At 42.4% G+C, this 20,901-nt stretch overlaps 1 protein-coding gene across 1 annotated transcript in view; it reads right to left on the reverse strand.

Annotated features, from left to right (window-relative positions):
* Nucleotides 1-5,540: 5,540 nt before the first annotated feature.
* The window catches only part of LOC139573764 (zinc finger protein 385D-like), a 42,770-nt gene continuing 27,409 nt past the window's right edge, over nt 5,541-20,901 (reverse strand). Inside the window, exons 3-8 of the mRNA XM_071397599.1 lie at nt 19,590-19,697; nt 15,077-15,245; nt 10,057-10,407; nt 9,610-9,791; nt 7,879-7,980; nt 5,541-7,139 (exon numbers count right to left, since the gene is read on the reverse strand). Coding sequence (XP_071253700.1) covers nt 6,894-7,139; nt 7,879-7,980; nt 9,610-9,791; nt 10,057-10,407; nt 15,077-15,245; nt 19,590-19,697 — 1,158 coding nt within the window. The 3' untranslated portion in view covers nt 5,541-6,893. The remainder of the gene's footprint in view (nt 7,140-7,878; nt 7,981-9,609; nt 9,792-10,056; nt 10,408-15,076; nt 15,246-19,589; nt 19,698-20,901) is intronic.

Below are 20,901 nucleotides of genomic sequence, written 5' to 3' on the forward strand. Positions count from 1 at the left end.
CAACAACAAAACAAAAAGAGTATAGGCTTGTCAATTTACTTAAAGTACTTAAAGAGCTGGCTTTGTGCACCTGTATGCCCCTCTTTTATCCAACAGATGGCAGCAGTAGTACACCATCTCAAAGGGGACCATGGAATAAGAGTCAGTGTGAGCCAGCCTACCTTATAGGCTACTCTTGAAATGTTGACAAAATCTATAATTTCATACTTGGAGTTTAATGAAATAATCCTTAAACAATTAGAATGAGAATTTTACATCCATACCATCGTTAAAGGCAACTCAAACACACTACATGACCAAAAGTATCTGGACACAGAATCGTCTAGAATATCATTGTATGCTCTAATGTTAAGATGTTCCTTCACTGGAACTAAGGGGCCTAGCCCGAACCATGAAAAACATTCCCAGACCATTATTCCTCCTCCACCAAACTTTACAGTTGACACTATGCATTGGGGCAGGTAGTGTTCTCCTGGGATCCGCCAAACCCAGATTCGTCCGTCAGACTGCCAGATGGGGAAGCGTGATTCATCACTCCAGAGAACGCGTTTCCGCTGCTCCAGAGTCCAATGGCGGCGAGCTTTACACCACTCCAGCTAACGCTTGGCATTGCGCATGGGGATCTTAGGCTTTTGTCGGGATGCTCAGCCGTAGAAACCCATTTCATGAAGCTCCCAACGAACAGTTATTGTGCTGACGTTGCTTCCAGAGGCAGTTTGGTAGTTGGTAGTGGGTGTTGCAACCGAGGATGGAGGATTTTTACGCGCTACGTGCTTCAGTACTTGGCGGTCCCGTTCTGTGAGCTTGTGCGGCCTACCACTTCACGGCTGAGCCGTTGTTGCTCCTAGACGTTTCCACTTCACAATAACAGCCGAATCCACTAACTTTTGTATATATAGTGTACCTTACAGAACATTTGTGAAAATGTTGCTATAACATACTGCTGCAATGTACAGACATTACTGCATGACACACAGTCAATAGAGCATTAGGGAAGCAGTGGGATGCAAGAATGTGTTCACTTCCTTCTTACCTTCAGGGGCTCCTGAGTGGTGCAGCGGTCTAAGGCACTGCATCTCAGTGCTAGAGGTGGCACTACAGACCTGGGTTCGGTTCCAGGCTGTATCACAACCGGCCGTGATTGGGAGTCCCATAGGGCAAGGCACAATTGGCCAGGGTAGGCCATCATTGTAAATAACAATTTGTTCTTAACTGACTTGCCTAGTTAAATAAAGGTTAAATGAAAAATTATTAAAAAATAAAACCTACAGTTGACATGAAACACAAGGTGACACTTCCTGAAAGTCACAGCTGCTACCTGGTGTGATCTCCTTAGCTGGCGACCTGCATCACCTATCCTAGATGTCATCACCGTAACCCTGAGATGTCACTTCCCTGACAGTTCTATTACCATGATAACTCTCCTGGCCCTGCATACATTACTGCTACATTTCTATAGCAGGTGATGAGAAGGAGACAGCGACACTGAAACTAACACAAATTCCCAACTATCAGAACCAGGCAGTTGCATGCAGGGATATGTCATCTACAGTAAGTTGTTTCAAAAAATGACTAAACAAAATGTGTCATTGGTAAACAGTTCACATTATCTCCATCTCCACTTTTAATAATAGCTTGAATATTTCCTGTCAGCTAAATCTTGATTGGCACTTGACATTGATAGAGAACACTGAACACACACACGCACGCACAATTATACAACCTTTCCGCAGACCTTACACAACCTTACACTCAGCCCAGGGGCACTTTCATTTTCTTAAGCACTCTATAAAGTGTATAACCTTGCCTTCTAGATCATACCCAGCATGGTTATTTTGACATTTGGTTCTTTGGAGATCCTTTGGAAGCTGTGGGAATGTACATTTTTGGTTTCCCATTGGTTCTGGGAATTAAGCTGTAAGTTTCCTGGCCGGTAAAACTGAACGTTTTTTAAACATTCTGAGAACAGAAGTGGGCAGCATACCACCCTGCATCCCACTGCTGGCTTGCCTCTGAAACTAAGCAGGGTTGATCATGGTCGCTCCCTAGATTGGAGACCAGATGCTGCTGGAAGTGGTGTTGGAGGGCCAGTAGGAGGCACTCTTTCCTCTGGTCTGAAAAACAAGCAAATATCCCAGGGCAGTGATTGAGGATTGCCCTGTATAGGGTGCCATCTTTCGGATGGGACGACGTGGTCACCAAAGCTCACATTGCATTTATCATAAGAGTAGGGGTGTTAATCCCAGTGTCCTGCCTAAATTCCAAATCCTAGACATGTAATTATCCCCAGCTTCCAATTGGCTCATTCATCCTCTCCGCTGTAACTATTCCCCAGGTCGTTGCTCTACATGAGAATGTGTTCTCAGTCAACTTACTGGTTAAAATAAAGAATGTTCCTGTTTACTCATACAAAGTTGTACATATTTGTCTATTCAAACAAACCCCATTTCAAAGAAAACCCTCACTCATTAAGATCAGGTGTGGCCAATTAGTGTGTGCGGCCAACACATCTGAACACACTTAACAAGACAGAGGATGGAGAGAGTTTTGTTGACCCAGAGAACGGAGTGTAAATTCTTATTATGTTCTTTGAACGTTGTGTTTTCTTGTGGTTTTTATGGAAAGTTCTCTTAATGTTCTGAGAACATGACTTTAAATAGAACCACGAGGAAACCTGCAGAAAACGTTATGTCCTAAGTACTTAAATTCCCACAGAAGAACGTTGTTTCTTAACGTTCTCGGGAACAATTTGAGAACATTATTTTAAATAGAACCATGAGGAAACCTTAGGAAATGTTATGCTGAAGTACTGAAATTCCCCCCTAAGAAACATATGGTTCTCAGAATGTTTCGCTCTAGCTGGGTATCCTGCACCTTTCCTAGAATGTTGTATGCAAAATAATCATAAGACAACCACGCTCTCACCAAGCTCAAAGAAACATATGGTTCTCAGAATGTTGTGCGCTAGCTGAGTAGTTACTGCACACCCAGTGTCCTTTTATAGGTAGGCTACTCCTCCCATATTGCCTCAGTTAGATATATTAATATGTTCTATTGGAACGCTTATTTGGTTCCTAGAAGAGACATGGAGCAGTATAAACATTTATAACATCATACTGGCTGATATATTGGCCAGTCACTGACATGGAACCATTGCCTTTTACTAGTTCTCTGTCCTTGTAATTTATAGTACCTCTCAGGTCCGTTCAGACTCGTCCAACACGCTCTCTGTGTGTTTATGGCGGCAGGTTATTCATTAGGGTCACAGTCTCCGTCTCACTTGAGTGACATCTGTTTGAGCCAATAATTAATGGCTCAATAATTGATGTGGCCAAGGAGAGCAAGGCAAGGGCGGGTCATATAACTGAAAATACTAATTTAGTATGAGGGGTCAGCCAGTAGTAATCTGAGCTAAGAGAGTAAGGGTTTATGTATGCATGCAATGAATCCATGACAACATTAGTAATCATGTAGGCTAGTATTATTTATTTATTTGTATACTATTTGTGCCAATTTCTTTTCCCTCTGACTCAGTGATTCCCCATGTTGATATTGGACATGACAAAGCCTCGGAATGAAGGTGGATTTGGAGCCAATGGGAGATGTCAACAATAGCTATACTGTACAATGTGGAGAGCAGAGAACTTAGTTGGGCTATTTGTTTGCATGTAAATGCTTTCCTTAATTTATGTTTGGATCTCAGTTCCATTCAAACAAACTCATCCCAATACATTTGGGGAAACATGTTTGTAATGTTGTTGTGTCTTGGTCGATCTGAACTGCATGGTAACCATAGACTCCTAAACAAGCCGAAGCTTGTGGGCTTTGCTCTCATCATTAAGGCCAACGTTATTGCCAAGGTCAAAGGTACTGTATAGCTCTTTAAGATTGAGAAAAAGAAAAGGTAAACGGTACATTTTTACACACATTACTCTGTGGAATTTCGAAACCAAACCTCAAAAACTCTGTGTTCTGACCTATGTTTGGATTAGGATTACATTAGGATTACATTAGGATTACATTAGGATTTCATTTGTTGTTTTGAGCACTCCAATATTTCTACCTTCTCACAAAAATATTTGACTGGGACTTCTAATCAAATCCCTATCCTAACTTGAACCATGAGAGGCATGAAAGCGGTCTGCTGAGACATGAGACTGTAAAAACCAACTGGCATGTGATGCAGGTGTTCAGTCTAAGATAACAGCAGCAGGTTTCAAAACTGTATAAAACCTGATGGAAGAAATATGAAGTTCTAATGGATGTGGAATGTTAATTGAGGCATTTATCATAATGTGGAATCCGAGGTGAACATGGACAGACACGCTGTCTGAATCTGCCCTTGTGTCCCAAGGGTATCCGACTTCAGAGCCTGTTCCTACTGTGTTACTAAGCATCCCCCTGCCTGTACATTAGTCCTCCAGCACGACACCGTTTTCTACAGCCTACAGGATAGAAAGGGAAGACCTACTCAATAGAAGCAATAGCGCAATGAACTTGTGTCTTTTTTTAAGATGACAGAAAACAACCAGCTATTAGTTCAGCAGTGTGTGCTACTGCATATAAACACGCCTGCTGTCACACATCCACAGTCCACCAGATCAATTCTTCACAATCATAAAATGAATGTTTTCTGTGGTCATCAATCCAATCTGTGGTTTTCTCAGGAGTCCTAATAAACAGGTGATAAATGTAAGGTGCTAATATTTTGGAAATAAACCCCTCTGTATGTTACTGTGTGGTACCAAGGAACCTCAATACCCATTTGTCACACACTCAATGTCTTGCTCTCTGGTCATCAGGCGGCCTGCTTTGTTGTTTTTGGAGTCGGATTAGGGTTGGAAGTAAGCTCCCTCTGGCTGAAGAGGGGAGTTGTGTGTGTCAGGAATGTTGTCAGGAGTCTTTTGGGCAGATATACTTCAGACTGGGGATTGACGCACAGCCTTATGGGATCATGGACTGGACCACAGACAGACTGAAAAAATGTCTACAATATGTACCTGATGACTTATAGTGTTTTGGTTAGCTCAAATTGCTGGCGCCGAAACCTGTTTATCAATGATTTTACTTCTTGAGGGGAAGACATCTGCAGGTTGACGTTTATTGTAATGAGTCTTGTCCTGGAGGCAGAACAGGATGATTTCCCCTTAATCCCCTTAAATTGACTATATTGTAAAAAAAAATCATGTTTTTTCATTTTTTTCATTTCTTTTGTTGCTTTTAGGTCTTAATTTAAATGTTAGGGTTAGGCATTAGGGTTTGGTAAAACATCAGATTTTATGACTTTGTGGCTGTGCCAGCTAGTGATCACTCTGCTGCGCTGCCTCCAGAATAAGACTCATGACAAAAAACGCTAACCGTCAAGCAAGCTGAGAGCCTTCAATTGTGTTGTATGTCTATATGACACTATAACGTGTGCATTTGACGTTTTAGTCATTTAGCAGAGGCTCTTATCCAGAGTGACTTACAGTAGTGCATACATTTTTGCACATGCATGTGCAACTGTACAGTCCCATTGGTGAATTGTAGCATCAACAAAGTTAACAAAGTAAGACTCTTTTATTTGAAATTGTTCATCTTTTACACATTAACAGATATTATACACAAGCATTAGTGGTCCCTTTAAACCATGACGTGGTCATTCAGAATGGTTATTGGGTGTCAGCTGGGATGGCTTTAAGGTGGAGGGCAAGGTCACACACAAACACCCATATACACACACACACATACGCACGCACACAAAGAAACAAACACTCACACACTAACAGACACAGACACGTAAATGCAAGAGAAACTACAACACATACTCTAGCCATCTAATGCACTGCAGACGTCAACAGAGGGGGGACTTAAAGTGCATAGAGCAAAAGATGAGATCCGTATCAGTCGTGAGCGATAGCTACCTCCACTGAAGCAATGATCTTAGTACGACACTATCTTTACAAACATGATATCCCTATAGCACATTTATAGCTCAAACTGTGCCTTGCATTAGACAGAATTGACACTGCATAGTTCACTGGTTTGTCTTATACATTATTGCAGTACAATATAACTCCAAGTCCTGTCCTTGGGTATGATTCAAGGGCAAGAGAATGGCACAGGAATGTTTGGGGCTAAGTAGCCCTGTAATACTAGAAGGGGTGGCTGTGTGGGTACTACTAAGTACTAGCTACTATTGGAGGGAATTGTGATGAGTCAATGACTCTGTGAAGATGAACGAGTAGATTCGACAGGGTGGTCCTACAGTAATGACGAGACTGGCCTGTAGTCAAGTGGAACGGGAAATGCAGGGTTAATACTGTAGAGCAGTAGTAATCCAAATGGAATAGAGTGGGCAGTAGTCCAGATGTAATGCTTCAGGTTGTCTGTAGTCCATATGTTTTGGTGAAGATCGTAGTCTTCAGAGGAAACACACCAGGACGACAAACGGTTAAAAGCCGTGTGTGGCCGTCCTATCGCCACTGACCAGAATATCGGCTATTATTTTAGGTTATTTCCACATGATTAAACATGTTGGATCGTTCACACCCAGCAGGTGATGGCTAACACACCGCGTCCATCTGTTTATTTGAGCCGTTATTCGTTCCGGTGTGGTTCTTCTCTGAATGTAGGGGGAACAGCAGAGGGAAGGGGGACACTGATCAATTCTAGGCCATTGATGGGTTCCTTGGGAAATCCATAACGGGAGGTCTGGCCAGCCCAGTAGGGTTTATCTGGCAGTATGGGTTAAACAATACCTGTGTGCCTATTATCCCCATATTCTGGTGAAGGTGGCCTGTGGTCCAAATCTATAAAGGGATAAGCAGAGGGAAGGGGACTCTGGTTCATAACAACCTCCGTGGCACGGCCGTCATGGGGAGTCCATGGAGTCTATAGGGTGGGGTTGTGAGTCAGTAGGGGGCAAACAGTAACTGTGTATGGGAGGTCCTGACAGGCCCGGGGGCGGGGCGGAGCAGGGCAGCAGGGAGGGTGTGTTTCTGAAAAAGGGTGAGGCCATGGGACGGAGCGTGGGTGGAGCGGAGGCCGGGGAAGGCCGAGCCCATGGCTGCTGCTGCTGATGCCAATGCTGCCAGGTGAGCGGGCATTATCTGAGTGATCTGAGGTTGGCACAACTCCTTCCCCACTGTCAGCTTCACCTGGAGAGTGAGAGCAAGAGAGAAAGAGAGAGACAGAGACAGAGAGAGAGCGAGAGAGACAGAGTGAGAGAGAGAGACAGAGAGAGAGAAAGAGGGAGAGAAAGACAGAACAAAAAACTCAATCAGTGTCTGTGAGTGTGGGTTTGAAGGTCAATGGAGCCCTTTGAAATCGTCTTCTGTATTAGTGATAGGGAAATGGAGCTTCCTCTGAACACCAAGATGGAAATTGTTATGTGCTGTCAATCAACTGACTCATGTATTCTAACCTACTGGGAGGAAGCTTTGCTCTTTCCATATATAAGTGTCTCCTCTGGGTTAATACAGTTGATGATGGGATTTAGACGTGTCATTTCCCACAGATTGTCAACCCCTGGGCCTGGTCGCAAGTTATCTCTGTCTGCCACTTTATGAGACCCATGATGGAAACTTGACTTTCATTTTTTTCTGCCATTTGGCCCCAGATGAATCCCCAATACATTCCACCTTTAGCATGTCGGTCTCAGACCTTCATTTTTACTAGGCCTGTAAAGTCACAAACCATATCAACTTCATATCTAGGGGTTATTGAATAAACGAATAATGAAGAACACTGTTTTAGATTACAAAACAAGAAAGAGATACCCTCAATCGTGTCTCTCACATCTTGGTGACAGAGATTTGTGGTGTAGAGACTTTCTGACTGTTTAGGTGATTCCTATGATTCTGTATTTTGTCAGTATTGAGACAAGGAGGGACTTACTGGTTGTGTGGCCTGGACTTTTGGTGGTTTACTGTAGGGACTGTATTTGGGTTTGGCTGGTTTGCCTGCCGCTCGGTCTTTGTGACGTCTGCTGCTGATGTGCTGGAGGAGAGATGGAGAGGACCGTAATGTTATATAATAAGAAAGAGAGAGACCACAAGTGATTGTTTAGAGTGAGAGCAAGAGAGAAAGAGAGAGACAGAGACAGAGAGAGAGCGAGAGAGACAGAGTGAGAGAGAGAGACAGAGAGAGAGAAAGAGGGAGAGAAAGACAGAACAAAAAACTCAATCAGTGTCTGAGAGTGTGGGTTTGAAGGTCAATGGAGCCCTTTGAAATCGTCTTCTGTATTAAAGTCACAAACCGTATCAACTTCATATCTAGGGGTTATTGAATAAACGAATAATGAAGAACACCGTTTTAGATTACAAAACAAGAAAGAGATACCCTCAATCGTGTCTCTCACATCTTGGTGACAGAGATTTGTGGTGTAGAGACTTTCTGATTGTTTAGGTGATTCCTATGATTCTGTATTTTGTCAGTATTGAGACAAGGAGGGACTTACTGGTTGTGTGTAGAGGGGGACCCACCTCTACAGGATCGGTGGGTCCCCCGCGGCATGGTTGAGCTAACGTAGGCTAATGTGATTAGCATGAGATTGTAAGTAACAAGAACATTTCCCAGGACATAGACATATCTGATATTGGCAGAAAGCTTAAATTCTTGTTAATACAACTGCACTGTCCAATTTACAGTAGCTATTACAGTGAAAGAATACCATGCTATTGTTTGAGGAGAGTGCACAGTTATGAACTTGAAAATGTATTAATAAACCAATTAGGCATATTTGGGCAGTCTTTATACAAAATGTTGAACAGAAATGCAATGGTTCATTGGATCCATTGCACAGACACTGCTGCTATCTGCTATCTAGTGTCCAAAATCTAAATTGTGCCTGGGCTGGAATAATACATTTATGGCCTTTCTCTTGCATTCCAAAGATAACAGTACAAAATATATATATATAAATACGCTTTTTTTTGTATTATCTTTTACCAGATCTAATGTGTTATATTCTCCTACATTAATTTAACATTTCCACAAACTGCAAAGTGTTTCCTTTCAAATGTTATCAAGAATATGCATATCCTTGCTTCAGGTCCTGAGCTACAGGCAGTTAGATTTGGGTATGTCATTTTAGGCAAGAATTGAAAAAAGGGGCGCATCCTTAAGAGTTAAGGGGGCTCAAAAAGACCAAGGAGGACAGAACACCACTAATTGATTCGGGAAGGGTTGTCAGCCATAGAGGTACAAATTAAAACAAGAAAATTGCCAGTAAATGCAATATGTCAAAATTGCATGATCAATGCAGCACTCTAAAAGTCCAAATATATATATAAAAAAACTTGCCAATTCAATTTTAAGACATGTTCCATTCATCCAGTTTTGAAAGCCTATCTACTAATTTGTTTCTATTCATTTAGTGTAATCAATGCCTGAAAAATGTTCTCTGTAATTTCAAGGTTATATTACGTAGGCTTAGTAATAATTTCTCATAAGACACTACTTCAACAAACCCAAGAGAGACAGACACAGTTATACCACTGATAAGAACATGACATTTAAATATAGTGAATTCAAACAATTTCCATTAACAAAATTCACAATTTTCACTCATGGAACTGTGATAATATACAATGGCTAATGTTCATGTAACACCTTGGTGTTTCTCACCTGTTTTAGCTGTGTCTCGGAGTTGACATGCACATTGCAGATCTCACAGTGAAATGTTTTGTTCTGCAGGCCCGTGGCTGCCTTGGTGGGCGGAGCTAGCTTACTCTTGACCCCTGGCCGGGGGAAGGACTTGATGGATCCCACACCACTCCTGGCCTCTAGCATGGTCTTGTGCTTCGTACCTGGACGATAAAATAGGAAAAAGTGAGTCACAATAAGGTCTATCAGGCATTTGCATCCACAGTCCTTTGCCACTATTATGTAAACAGCATTGAGAGGCACTGACATTATTTGCCAATGAATAGACCCTACCAATCAAATGATGGACATGATTGGCTGTGTTCTTCACATTGACAGAAGAGTGAACTCTATTTAAGAGCTACTATTCAGGGTTAGTGATTGAGCCCCCAGGGACAGGAGGGACTGAGAGGAGGGCAGGTCTCTCACCGCTGTTATGAGCCTCCAGTTGGGATGCTGAGTTGACGGCCATCTTGCAGAGCGAGCAGTAGAGCAGACGCCTGGCTTTCTCTTCCTCTGTCTCCGGGTCTGTCTCAGCCTCTTGCTCCACCTCCATGTCTGGTTCTAAAGGTGAGCTGGGTTTGGGCGAGGCCATGTCATCCCATCCTGTAGCTGAGGTAGTCTCTGTCCCTGTGGATGAGTTGGGACTCGATGCCAGCGTAGGTGTCAGGGGTGGTAACATTGATGTCATGGGTGCCAGGGTTGATGCCAGGGATCCCAGGGTTGGAGCCAGTGTGAGCACAGGAGATAGTGGTAGTGGCGATGCACCTGGAAAGCCATCTGCAGAGGGCGATAGATATGTTCATTTACCTTCCCCGATGAAAAAACCTGTTACAAGACGACTACTGCACCAAAGATAATTGTCTCATGTATGGAGATCAAAGGCATCTATGGATCAATAAGATCTGATGAGAGAAACAGCACAAGTCGGTATAAAAAATACTGTGAACTGGCTCCTTATTTACCAAAATAAAATGTTAGTCTCGGCAGCATCCCCTGATCGATGTCAATTCCTCTCAGTTCTCTGCAATGACACAGAGTGAAGATCGCCAACCAAGAGAGCGAATCAATAGTGAATTAATTTAATTTATAATACTCTACAATATCCAAATTACAGTATACACCATTAACTCTAGTTGACACCTTTGATACTTGATATTTCTGTTAAATCGCATAAAGCCACCATGTGAATCCCTAATTGGATGGCAATTGATGGTGGGCCTCACCTTGTCACTGATGAATACTATTTATGCTAAGAGGAAAACAATAACAGTGCCCCTCACCCCCCTGCAATTATTATCCAGCTACTCCCAGCCTTCTTTTGAGTGCCAGGTATCAAAACATCCCGCAGTCACACTATGCCAACCCCTCAATCAAAGCCAACTCACTAGAGACCAAGAGCTGTCAACCTACCTCCTTCTGTGGGCAGGTTTTCAGCACAAGATAATGATTTGATTTGTCCTTGAAAAGCAGGGTTAAATGTGTTTTTGTAGTTTGTCTGACAACATACATGTATTGTGCTTGCATGCGCACATGCGTGTCTCTATACATGTGCTTTTGAGTATGTACTCTCTCTATGTACACTGTGTTTTTGTGGTGAGTATATACAGTATGTGTGTGGTTGTGTACTGTTCACACACAAGCATGGATGTGACTCTTCGTTGCTTCATCTTTTAAACAGGAAATCCCATTTCAGTGACCCACCTCTATTTCAATCAAGGGCGACCTGTTCAAAAGGCAATGTAGGCACATACATGTGTCTGTTCTTGCATTGCAGTGCACTCATCTTCCATAATGCCATTAAAGAGCCATTTGCCTTTCGCGAGCAGGTGATTATAGTGTACTTTGGCTGGCCTAAAACGCCCTCTACTCTGGGAAGGCTCCAGTAATCCATATCCCCACTTGCTGTGACCTAACTGGCTCTGTTAAGAACTCAATCACCTCTCATTAATGAAGGTAATGACTGTGATCAATCTAGAGAGGCAGCGGGTGGGGACTGACAGTTATGGGCTAAGAGGGAGGGGGGGGGGGGGGGGTAGTGAGGGAGAGAGAGAAACAGGGATATAAGGGGTAATAGAGTAAATAAGCAAAGGATTAAGGAGATGGAACGAGAAAGAGAGATTGGAGAGGGAAAGAGAGCAGGGAGAGGAAGTAACAATGAAAGAGAAAGAGGGAATGAAAAATACAGTAAGTGAAAGAAAGATGAGGAAGTGCAGGGACTCCAGAAGGAAAGGGGGAAGAGAAGAAATTAAATCAAACGAGAGGGAGACAATTAGAGAGAGAGGGAGAGAGAGAGAGAGAGAGAGGATGCCACAAAGAAAGAGGGAATTCGATTGGGAAAAAGAGACAGCTATCATGACCCTCTTGGAGAGCTTCCCGTCCTTTTTGTCGTCTGTTTCTTTTTTACCCCCCTTTTCTCCCCAATTTCGATCTTGTCTCATCGCTGCAACTCCCCAATGGGCTTGGGAGAGGCGAAGGTAGAGTCATCCGCTCCTTAACACCCGCCAGCTTAACCCGGAAGCCAGCCGCACCAATGTGTCGGAGGAAACACCGCTCAACTGGCGACCGGCGTCAGCATGCAGGCACTCGGCCCCACCACAAGGAGTCGCTAGGGAGCGATGAGCCAAGTAAAGGCCCCCCGGCCAAACCCTCCTCTAACCCAGGATGACGCTGTGCACCGTCCTATGGGACTCTGTTGTGGCACAGTCCGGGAATGGACCAGGGTCTGTAGTAACGCCTCTATCACTGCGATGCAGTGCCCTAGACCGGTGCGCCATTCGGGAGGCCCACGTTGCCTGTTTCTATACCTCTATAGCTCTCAGTTTTCCCAGGAGATTTCCTTTGGCGATAGAGCAGAAATGCTCTTCTCAAATCCTTCCACTCTCGTTAGGCTTCCAGGCAATCACAGAGCTCCCCCTGAGATCTGATTACCTTTCTCAATGATGCTGGATTAAGCTCTTTAATTAAAATGATTGGGCCCCATTATATGCCACCATGACTTAAAGGACAGAAACTCCTCAAGGCCCTGCAGTTGTGAGGCCAACTACAGAGGCAGTTTTGAATCTACTGTGATTAGGATCTTGATAAAGTAGCTTGGATACAGAAGTGTATTTATAATGGTCTTGATTATCATTCGGATAACAGAGCAAAATTATCTTTGAGATATTTCACAGCAGGGGTCATTGAACTTACGTTGACTCATTCAGCCCCTCCTTCCTCATTGGAATTCATTCTCCAGACAAAATCCTTTTGGAAAGTTTATACAGCTTTAAACCTCCTCAGAACTTCTCACAAATGAGGGCATTTACAGGAAATCCTAGTTCCACGCAAGTGAAAAGCAGGTTTAATGCACAGAGTCATCAGCTTTGCCACTTTGTGATGCATGTCTGTGTTTAAGGGCTTTTTCCAACCCAGTACATACAGATTTGGATCTTTGAATTCCTTGTTGGTTAGGAGACGTGCATGGGGAGCTTTAGTGGTTAACTGATGGCTGAACAAGCCTAAGCACGCCCCCATGCCCCATGCCTGTTCTATTGTGCAGCTGCTGCCAGTGCAGGCATAGCTCCCCTGACAATCTGCTCTTTAATAGCTAATATCAGGGTACATTTCCTCAGGCACTGGACTGGAACTGAGAGATGGCGACTGTGTTATGGGCGACTCTTCTCTTTCTTAGCCACGTGCATGCGCACACACGCACACAGACACACACGCAGACACACACACAGACACACAGCTTGACAAGCAGTGGCTAAGCCATTGGCTAATCTATACAATCTCACTGTGGCCGGCTGTCCATTCGAAGCCACACACAAGTTCACAAGTTTAAAACACACACACACATCCTCAAAATGCATACAGAAAATACATGAACTCACATGTACACAGAATGTGTGTTATAATGGCTATTTGGCAGAAGTTTTGCATCAACACTGAGAGCCCACTATCAAAAGAGACTGCAGTTCTTCTCCCCATTCCTCATATCTGCTCTCCGTAGCCATTCCTCTTCCCTGACCTCCGCTTTTCATTAGAGGAGCTCACGGGCACTGATATACCGCTAAATACTTCAGCCCCAAAGATAATGTGGCGTTTACCCGCCTCGCCAATTAATTTCCCTGACATCTGAGCCCATTAATATTCATTACCCAACACCACTTTTGACAAACGGACGCTCCCACGCTTTGTAGACACGATAGTGAGGTGGAGGAGAAACCTGCTTGTTGTGTTTTGGGAGGTCAGTGATGAAAATGATTTATGGCTATTTGTTCCTTTTCCCGATACAGTGTTTAATGGTCTGTCTTTGAGGCCTTTCAGGGTCTTATTTTGAAACATTATTTTGCGAACAATATTTTCCACATAGTGAGACGTGGGCTTGTTCTTGAGACACACCTATGAGTGAGCTCTGGACTGCATTTCTCTAACACATGCATAAATATATATTTACCAAATAAACGAAAGTAAAAAATACTAAAAAGTAACACAATAAAATAACAATAACAAGGCTATATACAGGGGGTACCGGTACCGAGTCAATGTGCAGGGGTACAGGTTAGTCGAGGTAATTTGTATATGTAGGTAGGGGTAAAGTGACTAGAATTTGGGGACAAAACATTATCCCATTGGAATAAATAACTTATGAAATATGTTGATACTCTCTCTGTAAATTGTGAATTATCCTATTCTGCAGGTGTGAGCATGTGGGACCAGAGGGTTCACAATACAGTGCCTTCAGAGTGTGAACAGGAATCGCGGAACCTGAGCTCAATTATGGATGCTTGTATGTGCTCCAGAAATGTGCTCCTGGTTTAAAATCGCTTACTCATGGAACATTGGATTGTAGGTCCTAGACTGAGGCACTCAGACCTAATCCTGGAAAGCCATGGTCCAAGGTTTCATTGGTGCCATTTTATGAGGCAATTAAAGATGGATACAGGAAGACTTTAGTAGTGGACAGAGGTAACCCAGAGAGCACTCTGGTTCTCCAGGTCCTATGGGTTTAGCTGTAAGACTAATGGAATTGACAGAGGTCATCCTCCAGGCCTCTACTGACTACATTTTAGAAAAATAAAAGAGAGTCAAGCTTATCTGGTCCTGGTGCCTGTCTCCTGTAGTAAATGTACATCATCAAGACGTCTCCTGTATCTACTTCCTCCTGCTCCCAACTTCCTCTAGTGTGACACCATGATCAGATATACAACATTTACAGTAATGTTATCCAGGTGAAAACAAATGGATGTGCAGAAAGAGAACTATCAACACACAGTTTCTGTACTCCCACAGTTTTCTTTTGTAACCTTTACACCAAAGGGACCTGGTCAAGGTATTTCGGCAGACTCGGCACCTTTTGAAATTTGTTGGATGGATGTGACAAAGAAGAGTGACAGACAGAGAGAGTGGATGGGGATTGGAAAAAACAGCGGATACGGAAGGAAAGTAAAGGAAAATTACCAACCTTTCCTGTCAGTGCCGTAGCACATTGCTGGAGGGTTGATGCTCTTAGGGACTTCCTGGTTAGTGGTTTCCTTGGTGACCACTGTACCTTTGAGCTTACATTTGGTAGCGTCCAGAGATTTCAGCTTCTTGGCATGTTTTGTTCCTTTGTAGTGGGCTAAGGCCTGGCTCTGTGAGAAGAACAAATAGCGGGCTCAATTTAAACCAGGCCAAATTATGACCAAAAACTAACTCAAATCAGTGACTCATGAAATATACAACACAGTGAGCAGGCATCACAAAGCATTGCCTTTTATAGTGCTGAGTAAACACAAACTTTAAAGGGCTTCAGCATCAAAAGAACATCCATGACATTAACAAGGACCATGCGCTGCAGAGTTTAGTCCAATTATATATACAATGTTATCCATGCTCCTTTGCCTGTTATGTGATTTTTTTCTTTATCTCACATCTCAGTATAGTATCAGTGGCCTTGTGATGGGTGAATCTGTAATAGTCTGATGTATTATTTATGTAGCTGTTTGAATTTAGAGTCCAGACACGATTCGTCCAAGATTCACCTTCACACAACGGATTTACCCGGACTCGTGGACTGGACCACATGCAAAAACTTTCAGTCGTCCTTGTTTACCTCCACATACTTCCTGGCTGACTTTGCCCGTGGCAGGAAAGGAAGGTATTAGGAAAAATGCTATTGCCTTTTGTGCCAACCGCATCCCCAGCAGGGCATTGTTAGCATCTGTATGGGCTACGAGGGAAGTTTCAATCAAAACCATTGAGACAAAGAATTCTTACTTGCTGTTTGCAATTTTTAGGAGAAAATTTGCTTTCTCCATGCCAATTAGAGCAAATCAACCAAATGGAAATTTCCAGATAAAACCTCTTTTCTCTGCACTCAACCTAAATTGATTTAGTCTGTGGAGGTCATAGACAATTATTGGCATTGGAAAATGCATACAATACTAATCCTCTGCTGCAAGGAACCAAAAAAAAGCCAAGCATGGCACTAGCTAGTTTTCCATCCAATTGGCAACAGATTTTCATGCAAATATTCTAAAATCTGCATTAAGATATTTTCCCACCAAAGATCTGTGTGTGATGACATAGTACATATAAACATATTTTGTTATACTATTGCTGTTAAATATAAATTAAATGGATTTCCATCGCATTTTCAACTCTACGGATCGTTTGTTCAAAAGACATTTTGCGTTTTATAGCGAATCTTTGGTCTTGGCACGTGCGGTGCGGGTAGGCTACCTACACGATGAGAGCACGATTATTTTTGTTTTTCAAACGGCAGCCAAGCATCGATTATCATGTCATCAGAATAAGACGGTAGATATTTATTGGAAAGGAGCATCAAGCTCATCAACTTGCACTTTTACCACCCTGTAAAGTTCATCATCCCTTATTTAATCTGTAGCCTAATATACAGCCTGCTGTAACGAGTCGTAGTGGAAGGACCACACAATATCATCGCGTGACTTCAAATTTACTTCGATATGATGGTTATTATATCAATATTTGCGCATAAAGCCGTTTCCACCGCCATTTCTCGCATTATATATTTTACAGAAACAAAAATATCCCACTTTGTCGAGCGTATTTTGATTGTTTGACATTTGGATAGTTTACCGACAAATGTGCTGTTTCCATCAGGCCTGTCATGACATTTTTTATCCGACATGTTGTTCACACGCATAAAAAGGTTGGATGGAAATCTGGTTAATGTCTATGTTATCTTTACACCAATATATTGCTTCCTTATATCATGCTCCAGGTATCCAAGCCATCAGGAGATTTTTGCCAGAAGACACAAGTGATATGGATGTGTGTTTAGTCTAATCAAGACCATAATTCATCTTTCATTAGAGCAATGATGTGGAAAAATTGCCTTAATGATACTTGCGGTTTGACACAGACCTGATTAAGGTGGGGAAGGAGGCAATTCGTTTTTGGATGGTCTATAAGTGAGAAAGACATCTTATGGAAAAAGACTGGCAAATAGCCATTTAGTCAGTCAATCAACACACAGAAAATTAAAGTGCATTCCCACGTGGTATTTAATGTTCTGTGCATTCTTTAAATCCTGCTTAAAATATACAAAATATGACATTTTTTGGTTGGGTTGTAGTCACTATGTTACAGTATATGGGTGGATGTATGGAAATATCTTGCTGGCGGTGTAATTAGATCAATAAAACTATGTGTAAGGAAAAAGATTCCAATCTGGACAAAGAAGTCCAAACAAAGGCATAACAGAGTTATGTGTGCTTGTGAGAGGGAGAGAAAGAGGGAGAATGCTGTAGCAGGCCTCACTCTCCAATGACTTGCATTGGAATTATTTCTATATATACAGTACCAGACAACAGTTTGGACACACCTACACTTTCAAGGGTTTTTCTTTGTTTTTACTATTTTCTACATTGTAGAATAATAGTAAAGACATCAAAACTGGAACCAAAAATCTCAAATTTGGACTCATCAGACCAAAGGACCGGTCAAATGTCCATTACTCGTGTTTCTTGGCCCAAGCAAGTCTCTTCTTCTTATTGGTGTCCTTTAGTAGTGATTTCTTTGCAGCAATTCGACCATGAAGGCCTGATTCGCACAGTTTCCTCTGAACAGTTGATGTTAAGATGTGTCTGTTACTTGAACTCTGTGAACCATTTATTTGGGCTGCAATTTCTGAGGCTGGCAACTATTGAACTTATCATCTGCAGCAGAAGTAACTCTGGGTCTTCCATTCCTGTGGCGGTCCTCATGAGAGACAGTTTCATCATAGCGCTTGATGGTTTTTGCGACTGCACTTCAAGAAACATTTAAAGTTCTTGAAATTTTCAGGATTGGCTATCCTTCATGTCTTAAAGTAATGATGGACTGTCGTTTCTTTTTGCTTATTTGAGCTGTTCTTGCCATAATATGGACTTGGTCTTTTACAAAATAGGGCTATCTTCTGTATACCACCCCTACCTTGTAACAACAGCTCCAACACAACCCAGGAAGCCAAACACCATGATGATGACTCAGGTTTAGAGCTGGGACTGCTTCATCTGCAATACTGCTTCCATCCCTATTCACTTTGGTAGATGGAGACACTCATAAGGAAGCATTCATCGATCCAGGGCAGCAAGTTGAAGACAAAGAAAAGCAGATACTTCAGGCCCTTTTTATAGACTGACATTTCCTGTCAACAGCCAAGCAAGAGGTGGAGAGAATCAGTGTGAAGTTCTCCACAGCGTGAGACTGGTTTGGTGGTAGTGAGTGTGTTTGTGGCTTGTGTTTTACTGGTCACCAATCAGAACATCAGTAGTTATCTCCTCAGGTTGAAATGGGAGGAGACATCCTCCTCTGAAGAATGACTCTTGAGGTAAAAATTGTTTTACTGTTTGAGCAAGAAATTTGAGAGCTGTGAGCTTATTGAGGCACTTTTGACTTAGTGCAGAGGAAAACTGTGGGAATATCCCAATAATATGGTACAATGGAAAGACCCCTTTAATTAAATCATATTGCATGTATTTTAGTTTTTTTTCACCACTCAAAAGTCCAGGTATTCTGTTCTTCACTAAAGTAAGTTAAGCTACACACACCATCCACCACCCAAACAACCTCCAAGTCCACCAGGTTTCTCCATCCAACTTAAACTCCTATATAGTCAATCTGCAAAGATGATAAAGTATTTTTGATGTCTAAGTGACATCAAACTGAAATGTCTTCTCCCTATCTCGGTACCACGGAGATTTGATAGGTAAACACCATCTTTATCTGTTTGCTCAGGAGCTGTGATTGATGGCTGGGATGGATGATGATTATCCTGAGCTAGACCTCAATGTTGAAGAAATAATAACTGCCGCATTGAGTAATCACTAGCACATTGGGGCCCTGAATAGATAGCTAGCTTCCTTAGAGGAGGAAGTATGACAATGCCATTTTGTAATGCTACTGGATTAACTACCCCTGGCTCAAAAATGTGTTTTAAATTGTAGGAAAATATGATTTGATGGTAAGAACAAGGAAATTGAACAGTCAGATTCCATGCATTTTAGTAATGAGGGTTATATAAGAACTACTTTGTTTATTATTAAACAACTGCTGTCATGTATTGCAAGATAACAGTTGCTTACTCCAACTTTAAAGTCTTTACAAGAAAGTTGCCCTAGATTACAAAGACGGCATGTTGTGCTGGATATATTATTCAGGACACATCCCCATATGAGACAAGTGACATCATGTGCTATTTCACAACTGACATCTTATATAAGAATGCAATGTGTCCCCTTTTATAACAAATTACATATACTTTTGAAGATTCATGAGCCCGTTATGTCTTATGTTTCAAGCAAGACTTTGTTTGAAGTATGACCTCATCAACATCTTCTGGGATCCTGTAAATATGGGTTGAACAAGTAGGAGTGGACCTTTGTACTTTGTTATTCAGTCTAATCCGACTCAACACAACACAGGTTCATCGTGGGCATTTGGACCCGTGTGATCTCCAGAAGCTCACTCACCTGTGAGTTGAATCTCAGTTGGCACACGCTGCACGAGACGTGTCTTCTCTTCGTCAAGGGAGGAACTCCAAACGTGTGATGCATAACAGCTTTCTGAACTGGGTCCATCTGGGGGTAGAGAGGAGAGTATAGAATCTAAGTGAGATACAGTGTTAGAGCGGACCTCTAAATCAACCTCCTTACATCCTTTGGTGTGGTGGAAAGAGAAAATGATTTTCTTTAGAGCAGGGTTCCCTAACTCAGGCAGGTGATTTTTTTTATATGGATTTTTAAAATGTTCTTCTATTGCTGGACACAAAAGACTGTAAAAACACCAGCAAATCATCAGCTCCAAGTGATTTTAATTTTGGAAATCTGTTCCAAAGTATTCCCACGCATAGTAGAGAGATACAGTATATGTGATCGCATACAAAGCCATGTTTAAAATGATTATGTTTTAGTCAAATATTATATCTGTTTGGGCTTCTTGCGGCAAATTTGCTGTCTACAAATGATTTGTAATTATGTTCCCGCCCCCCTGACCATCTGCTCAAGAAAAGATTGGCCTGCGGCTGAATATAGTTGATGAGCCCTGCTTTAGAGCTTCTTCGGGGGTTAGACGTTGAGACACCAGTCTCAATGTCAACAGTGAAGAGGCGACTCTGCGATTCTGGCCGTCTAGGCAGAGTTGCAAAGAAAAAGCCATATCTCAGACTGGCCAATAAAACGAAAATATTAAGATAGGCAAAAGAACACAGACACTGACCGGAGGAACTCTGCCTAGAAGGCCAGCATCCCGGAGTCACCTCTTCACTGTTGACGTTGAGACTGGTGTTTTGCAGGTACTATTTAATGAAGCTGCCAGTTGAGGACTTGTGAGGCGTCTGTTTCTCAAACTAGACACTCTAATGTACTTGTCCTCTTGCTCAGTTGTGCACCGGGGCCTCCCGGGGGCCTCCCACTCCTCTTTCTATTCTGGTTAGAGCCAGTTTGCGCTGTTCTGTGAAGGGAATAGTACACAGCGTTGTACGAGATCTACAGTTTCTTGGTAATTTCTCGCATGGAATAGCCATTTCTCAGAACAAGAATAGACTAACGAGTTTCAGAAGAAAGTTATTTGTTTCTGGCCATTTTGAGCCTGTAATCGAACCCACAAATGCTGATGCTCTAGATACTCAACTAGTCTAAAGAAGGCCAGTTTTATTGCTTCTTTAATCAGCACAACAGTTTTTAGCTGTGCTAACATAATTGCAAAAGGGTTTTCTAATGATTAATTAGCCTTTTAAAATGATAAACTTGGATTAGCTAACACAACGTGCCATTGGAACATAAG

The sequence above is a fragment of the Salvelinus alpinus genome, chromosome 4, assembly GCF_045679555.1.
Source record: "Salvelinus alpinus chromosome 4, SLU_Salpinus.1, whole genome shotgun sequence".
Lineage (NCBI taxonomy): Eukaryota > Metazoa > Chordata > Actinopteri > Salmoniformes > Salmonidae > Salvelinus > Salvelinus alpinus.